The sequence below is a fragment of the Echinops telfairi genome, unplaced genomic scaffold, assembly GCF_000313985.2.
Source record: "Echinops telfairi isolate 266 unplaced genomic scaffold, ASM31398v2 ScPeMD7_4;HRSCAF=17, whole genome shotgun sequence".
NCBI classification, from domain to species: Eukaryota; Metazoa; Chordata; class Mammalia; order Afrosoricida; family Tenrecidae; genus Echinops; species Echinops telfairi.
The window spans coordinates 6,233,874-6,242,348 of record NW_022103900.1 but is presented as its reverse complement, the minus strand read 5'-3'; the positions used below and the strand labels follow the sequence as shown (position 1 = coordinate 6,242,348).

The window sequence follows — 8,475 nt, the reverse complement described above, 5'->3', positions numbered from 1 at the left end:
CTCTGGTTCCTAAATGCTTCCTCCCCGCCCCCACTATCATGATCCGAATTCTACCTTGCAAGTGTGGCTAGACCACAGGATGTACACTGGTATAGATACGAACTGGAAATACAGGGAGTCCAGGGCGGATGATCCCTACAGGACCAGTGGTGAGAGTGGTGATGAAGGGATGGTAGAGGGAGAGTGGGTTGGAAAGAGGGAACCGATGACAAGGATCTACATGGGACCTCCTCCCTGGGGACGGACAACAGAAACATGGGTGAAATGAAGACTGCACTCTATAGGTGATCCGTTCCCTTCAAGATTACAGCCTGGAGACCCTATGGGGCAGTTCTGCTCTGTCACATAGGGTCACAGTGAATCAAAACTTGATTTGATGGCGCCTGGCAACAGCAAACATAATACAGAAACTCAGTAAATGTGTATGAATTGGATAAATAAGCACACGTTAGAATGGGAAGTTACTTATGAGGAGCTGGACGGCATTCCTTTTCAGTGGGGTTTTGTTTAAATTACCAATTATTCAGCACTAATGACCTTGTGTACCAAGTTTTTCCCTTCCATCTTTCTCCCAGAAGCTGGGGCTGTGTCTAAATCCCCAAAGTAAGCACTACTCACAGTGTCTGTGATTCAAAACATGCGCAACTTGTCTTTCTGCTTCTAAAACTCAAGTAAATATCACTGTGCTTCACAAACCATGACCCCTTGCATCCTTCTTCCTGAGCCCACTCCCCAGCCATGAGCAGCACCAGTGCTGTCCTCCACTAGAGAGCAGACCGCAGCAGAACCCTCAGCCTGCGGCCCCTCACCGGCCCATGGGTATAAATCCACCACCTTCTGGACGAGGCAAGGTGAGGAGGAGGTGACACGGTTTCAGCAGGGAAGACAGACGTTCCAAGGACCTGCCAACAGTTGAAAACTGTGACTTCTATGACATCATGCTCTCGGAAGATAAAAGATTCCAGTGGCCATTGTTTCTCATACACAATGGTTTCTGGTGAACACGTGACACGGTTAGTGGGTGAGTGAAACGATTCAGGGCGATGGTCTATGCATAATGCACGCATTATGCACAGACGGAATTAAGGGATTATTAGGATACTGGATGTCAAAACACTGCCAAAATGTGAGCCCTTGCAAATAATCAAAGTGCGAGCAACAGCAATATTAGCAGTAGAAAGGATTACAGCACCCTGTATCACAGGCCGCAATGATAAGGCTTATGGGGGATCCCAGGCAGCCTAAACCATGAAAGGGCCCGGGAGTACGGCGTCCTAGAGAACCCTAGAGAAACACAGCCTCTCTCCAAGAACAAAGCTCTCAAAAAGGTCCAGCGTTCAGGGAATGTTAAAAGAAGGTGAAAGGTAGAAGTTTATATACCTTTTTAAATGAAAAACCTAGAATCATGCATATATACGATACTCTATTAGCACTAGATGAACATGAAGGGGTAGAAGACTTTTTTTTTTAAAAGATGAGAGAAATAAATTAACTGTCCATAGGCAAACTCGTAAATCCCAAGATCTAAGATTAATGGATCCAGGTACCAAGCCAGAAAAGCTCCACTCCTCAGATAGATGGCTCTGCCTGCTGGTCCAAAGCACACGGCTGTGCGCACTGGTGCTCAGGAGGCGCGGAGCTGGGCGCGATAATGACAGTCTCCCCACGAGTCCTCGTACAACTCCCGTCACGGCAACGGGTGGCTGGTGAAAAACTCAGTAGAGGGGAAACGTGGATGCTTGGGCAACTGAGTTCACAATCGAGGCCAGAGACCAGAGCGGGAGCCAAAGACGGGCTCTGGACATTGGCTTTAGAACTGTCAACAAGGCACCGGGGATGGAGGCATAATTCTGGGTGAGAATCCTACAAGGCACAAAAAGGTGACCCTGAGATCACTAAACGCGGTCAAACATAAGGATCCTGGGTAAACCGCGAACGCTACTGCCAAACAGGGCCTGCGTTTAAACGGACCCTCTGGATGGACACTAGCAGCCATGCACTGTGGGCACGGCCAGCCCGGCAGCTAACAGAAAGCAAGCTTGTCAGCTGGACCCTACCCGGAGGTTCCAGGGACAAAGACACCTGGGGATCTGCTCCCAGAAAGAGTGCAGCCTGAAAAACCAACAACAAAGCCCTGTGGGGTGAAGTAGTTCTGCCCTTGTCAGGTGGACTGGACGCCACCTGAGGACCACAACCAAGGGATCGGAGAGAGCGTCCGACTCAGCTTCCAGGGATGGTGGCAGAAGCGGGACCCAGCTCCCCCAACCGTGTGGTTTCGTTTTGCGCTCAGAGAGCGTGACCTTGAAGGCTGGTGGAATGGCAAAGGCGGGCGTTTAATTGGTTGCCACGACCACAAACCACACACGGATGGCATTGAGCAGCAATTTCAGTAAGGACCGTGCACAGCTGAAATTCTGGGGGCGGGGCAAGCCTTTCACCTTATGCAAATTTCTAAAATAAACATTCAATTGTGGACGCCCTGGCCTTAGTCTAAGCATTATTGGGCAGGCACGGCTTCTATCCCAGGAAAATCTATGCCTTGCGTGGCCTAGTTCAAGATGTGAGGCCAAACAGATCCGGAAAAGTACAGCTTTATCCTTGGACTTAATTTATACTATAGTGTACTGTAATTAAGCCTGAAATAAAAGCTATATTCTGAGTAAAGACAAAAAGCTCTTGTTAATAGCATTCCATTCCCAACGTAGAACGTAACAAAAAGCGTCTTCATTTGGAGCCAAGTGCCATTATACTGTGTGGCTTGTACAGAGCCACTGGACTAATATTTGCGCTGGGATTAGCGTTAGGATAACCAATCAGTTAACTCTTCCACTGCAGTGTTCTGTGCTCCTCATGGAAATGGCAAATGGGAAAAAAGGAAATTGGCCGGCAGAACAACAACTATATTTATGAGACTAAATTCTCACATCATTCAGAGTTTGCCAGGCAACTAATAGCCATTTACAAGCTGTTCGTTTAATAATGAATTGGTTAAGCCCAAAGCAAATGTTCTTTCAAGCACGGTTACTACAGTCATATCCAAATCAACAAGCCCCAATTACAGATGTTTGTTGTTGTTGCTGTTGTTAGGTTCCAACTCACAGGGACGCTCTGTACAACAAATCCAGTGCCCAGGCCGGCAACATGCGCAAAACCACTGGCACCTCTGGCCCATGGTCCAGTCACTGTGTCCATCCATTCGGTTGAGAGCCTCCCTAGTTTTCACTGATCCTCTACTTTACGAAACACGTCCTTTTGCCAAATATTGGTTCCTCTTGAGAGTATGTCCAAAAGATTTGCAGCGGTCCTGGTTTCTAAGGGCAATTAAGGTTATACTTCTTCCAAAACAGAACTGGTCATTCTGGCAGCCCGTGGCACATTCCGTCTTCTTTGCCAACATCATAACGCACCGGCATCGATTCCTCTTCCATCTTCCAGTTCCCTGCCCGGCTTCACCATGCATCCGAGGTGACTCGAAAGACACAGCTTGGGTTGGGTGGACCCCTCTCCTCAAAGGGACGATGCTACTGTGGTCCCATCCACACCGACAAGCCCTAACTTCTTGGACCTTGGCAGGATGCACACTTCACTGAGACTAAGACCTACAAGTTGCCACGTGTGAAAAACGAATGCTCCTTATTTTAGCCAAATGCATACTACCCTGTAGCAATCACAAATAACGAAAAGTTCCCTGTGACTGTGTGATTGGTGAAAGCCAAAATGACCAGGAAATAGTTTGGAGAGCAATTTCTATGTCTGTCATGATGGCCCCTGCCATCTAACCCTGTACTTAGTAATCACATGACCTTGCTACATCTAAATGAATCTGCCCCCTTGTCTTATAAAATGAGAGCGCCCGTTCTAAGATCATCTGCACCTGCGGATGATGAGGACGGAGCCGAACACGATTTATCAAAGCAAAGCGAATTACACGTGATACGGTACTAATGTCTTCACAGCATTATCAACCAGGCGAGGGGGAAGCAGTAAGGGCCGCTCTCCAGGAAGGGCACGAAGTGACACCAACAGGCCATTGAGCTCGATTCTCCTGCTGCTCCTGCCCATCGCCACACCCATTAGAAAAGCAGCCAGCAGGCAAGCCCTTCGCAGTACTTACTAATAGTTCGTCCATACTGGTCTGGCACTTTTCCAAGTTGATCCGCTTTATTGCTACACGTTCTTGCCTCGGTTTGCATAGCGCAGCCTGAACCACAGCGGTAGCTCCACTACCTGAAAAGAAATAACAGCAGCATTGGTTAGCAAATAGCACACTGTCTGCATGCTACCTGGTTAGCCTTTTCATAAAACAAATAACTATTTTTAAAGCCTTCGAGCTCTTCCGATTGCTACCATTTGACACCTTTTTTAAAAAGCTTCCTGAATCCAAAAATAAGGAGCTGGTGGAGAAGGGAACACAGCTAGATTTTTCTGGAGGATACAAAGACGGCATATGCCCTCAAAACGATGGCAGGCCAGGGAGGTGTCTCACATCACCAGAGCCCCATTCAGTACAGCGAGTTCACCCCGGCTCAGAACAACACCTGGGAAAGGGACGGGTCTGCACACAGAGGGACAAGGGGCACAGCACCTAAACACAACCCTGTCAGAATGCGATCACCATCCTCACACAAGCAAACAAACACCTCACTACTATCAAGTCAATCTGACTCACAGGGCCCCGTAGAGCAGAGTAAAACCGCTCCTTCGGCTTCTGAGGTTGCAAATCTTTACAGGAGCAGAAAGCCTCATCTTTCTCCAACAGAGAGGCTGGCGGGTTAGAACTGCTGACCTTGTGGTGAGCAGCCCAGCATGTAAGCCACTATGCCACCAGGGCTCCTCATCACTAACCTCAGGTCCTGATATTTTCTAACAGAGGCTTCTCTCCACTTCTGCACAACCAAGCCTCTCCAGCCTGAAGGACTTCAGGGGCTGCCACCTGCTGTGAGCATTCAGTGAGCTTAATTCCTTCGAAGCCGGCTCCATAAGAGGAGGAAGAAAGTAATACAGCATCAACCCTGGTCTTCTCATGCTGAAACCTCAGCTTTCCAGGATGCCAAGCAGAATGATGCAAGGGTGTAATTACAAAAGCTCTTGGCATGCAGACAAATCTCCTTTCTCTGAGGTTTCATGATCATTAGCTAATGCACTCACTCCTCGGAGATGCGGCCATGTTCTTCCCCATATGCTCTAAGAGCAAAATGGGGCTGCGAGATGATCCATGGCAGAGGGCAAAGAGCTCCTGATCGTATCCTGATCTTCCCTGGGGGTGAGAAGAAGGTTGAAGCATCTCTGGTCTGCTCGCTCTTCTGCCGCTGCGAGACGGACCACAAAGTAAAAGACCTACTCTCAGGACTGTGTGTAACGGGGCCAGGGGTGGCCAGGGAAAAGTTTCTCTTTGAGAGCCACTCCCTAGATAAGCCATCCAAAGGTGAGAAGGGGGGATGATCTTCAGGCAGTAAGGAAGAGTCTCCCCTCAAGGGCTCCCCACCTTAACGGGTCCCCATGCAGTGTCTCCAGGGCTGGGGCTCAACTTCTTCTGCCTGGTGTTCTCACCATCAGCCCCCCCTCTGACCTGGCAGACTCCCGGCAGATTCTCTCATGCTCCAAACACCAGTCTCTGACGTCCAGCCTGCATTCAACGGCGAACACAGCCCACCCTTACTGTCCACCTGAGGAGCCTTGCTGGTGTAGTAGATTACGACGTGGATTGCCACCCACAAGGTCAGCAGTTTGAACCCACCAGCCGCTCTATGGGGAAAATATGATGCCTTCTGTTCCCATAAAGATTTACAGTGTCAGAGAAACACAGGGCCAGTTCTACCCTGTCCTGTGAGGTCGCTGTGGGTCTGTGGACTTCAAGGAGAAAGGTAGACAGCCACCTCTGCCTGGCCCTTTTCGCACAATCCTGAGAGCAGGCCGTTTCTGTCCTTGGCTGTTTTGCAGTGGTAGATTTCTGAGACTAAAGTGATGTTTTCAGAATTGTCATAACAGAGGTGCCTTAACCAGGGGGACCTTCATCCTATGGAATATAAATTCTGATGATTGGAATTGACTCCGTGGCAGTGGGTTGGAGTACTATCCACCTACTACTAATGGTAGCACTTCACTCGTGCGGTTCTTATTAAAATTCCCTACGATAATTTTTTTTTTTATTTATATGCTTCTTATTGACAAGAAGCCTGCCCTTTTTTTGTTTTTTAACTATTCTCATTTTATCTGTGAGACAATCATGCCCAAAGCACACAGCTCGTCAGTCGCCGCGGCAGGATCGGAGTCGAGTTTGCTAGGCTCAGAGACCCATACTTTCTGCCACCCCCCAGGAGCCAGAACCCAACCCTCCCTTCCGCATTCATTCCAGCCTTGCCAGGAAAAAGCTCCCTGCTGTCCTGGCGCTGTCACCAAGTCTACTCCAAATACCAGCGACCCTACAGGACAGAGTAGAACTGCCACTGTGGGGTTACCAGACTCAGAGTAGAAAGCCGCGTCTTTCCCCCATGGAGTGGCTGGTGGGCTGGAACTGCTGACCTTGTGATCAGCAGCTGTGATAGGTTTATTGTGCAAACTAGGCCTCCATGGGAACATGTGGGCAGAGTTTTATCAGGTCACAGCTTGATGGGAGGACGAGGAGAGAAATGGCTTTCCAAGGCCCATCTGTGGTAATTACACAATTTCATATCAACTTGATAAAAGAATGAAAGGGTGGCGTTTAGCCTATCAGTCAGGTCACAGCCCAATGACACCTTCGTGTGGGTGTGGCCTTCTCATGAGGATTCTGGGGACTTCCTCTCTCTTGATTCTGCTATCAGAAGAGGCGGGCCACTCTCTCTCTCTCTGCTTCACTTTCCTATTGACAAGCCACATGGAGCCACGCTAATGACAGCAAGAGCCCTAGAGATGCTTCCATCACCACTGGATCTGCAAGACTTTCCACCCACCGGCCTGTGATCTTCCTGCATTCGGCATCACTGCATGTGCTGCATGAGTCTAAAGAGGAATTCATGGGCTAATATCGGACAAATGAGATAATATCAAACTTATGGACTTGAACCGGACTGGGCTCAGATGTTTTCTCAATATACAATCGCTCTTTTGATATAAAGTTCTGACACACATCCGAGGGCCTCTAGATTTGTTTTTCTAGACAACCAGGATTTACACAGTAGCCCAACACATAACCACTATACCACCAGGGCACCTTGTGCTATCACACATGATCTAACACAACACAACTTACAGCAGTGTTTCCCAAGGCGGGTAATACTGCCCCATGGGAAACACTGGAACAATCCGGGGGATTGTTGTGCAAACAGGTAGCTACACTTTATTATCCTGGATTCTAGGCTATAGTACAAAGGTGGGGAGGGGGTTGCAGTAGACGCTGAGTAAATTTTTTTTCTTCTGAAAATGGGACAGTAGGTCAAATAAGTGTGGGGACCTCTGACTTCGAGGGACAGTTTCAGTGAGCATCGCCTTCTCTACAGCTCAGTTCAGGGAGACGGTGCTACTGTCAGAGGCTATGTTAAAGGAGCTCAATCTCCAAACCCCATAGCTCCCTCCATCAGTGGTTACTCCAAGCCCCACCAGGTTGGCCTGACTGACCTTGCAGGCCATAGCATGTTGGTTCCCACCCAGAATGTTCCAGATACCAAAGCCAATTACCACAAAGAGCCCTGCTGACCACTCAGGGTACTTCCCAGCAGAGGGCTCCAGAACAAGAGACCATCCCTGAAGAGAGCTGCAGAGCACGTGACAAGGAGCTGATCAGCGCCGGGCTGGGTGCCCAACAGAGAACGCGACCAACACACCAACTAGCTGCTGAGAAGAAGCCATTCTCAGCGCCACTTGCTGCAAATCTTTTCTCAAAGGAGCACCGCACCCCCTCTCCTTCATCCTCTCCTAAAAGGACAAACTCACTGCCAAGAGAGTCCATTCTGATTTGTTCCAACTCTAACAGCACTGCACCGGTGGGTTTCCAAGGCTGAACTCTTCATGAGAGTAGAAATCCTTATCTTTCTCCCATAGAGCAGCAAGTGGTTTCGAACTGATAACCTTGAGGTTAGCAGTCCAACTGTTAACCCATTATGTCACCGCAGCTCCATACAGAATAAATATGAAGTTTCTTAATCTGAGATTACTGTCAGGGCTTGAATAAATTTAGCAATTCAATTGGGAGAGTCTACATTGAACCCAAGATTTCCTTCAACTACGAGAGATCAAGAACAATGCCTAGAGCAGTGGTTCTCAACCTGGGAGTCGAGCGTCCCTTTCACAGGGATCACCCAGTTCTTAACAGTAGCAAAATTACAGTGATGAAGCAGCAACAAAAATAATTTTAAGGTTGAGGGGTCACCACAACATGAGGCACTAATTGTATTAAAGGGTCATGGCATTTGGAAGGTTGAGAACCACTGGCCTAGAGGTATACGGCATATTCAAGACCACGAGTCCAAATCCTCAACTTCGGAATGAAGAGACAGT

At 48.6% G+C, this 8,475-nt stretch overlaps 1 protein-coding gene across 2 annotated transcripts in view; it reads right to left on the bottom strand.

The window, feature by feature from the left end:
* Positions 1–4,914, bottom strand: part of STK39 (serine/threonine kinase 39) — a 295,827-nt gene extending 290,913 nt beyond the window's left edge. The window contains exons 1-2 of one of the 2 annotated variants that reach the window (XM_045299562.1): positions 4,846–4,914; positions 4,115–4,227 (exon numbers count right to left, since the gene is read on the bottom strand). In XM_045299562.1, coding sequence (XP_045155497.1) covers positions 4,115–4,129 — 15 coding nt within the window. In that variant the 5' untranslated portion in view covers positions 4,130–4,227; positions 4,846–4,914. The remainder of the gene's footprint in view (positions 1–4,114; positions 4,228–4,845) is intronic. The other variant, XM_045299568.1, reaches the window with a different exon arrangement.
* Positions 4,915–8,475: the final 3,561 nt, after the last annotated feature.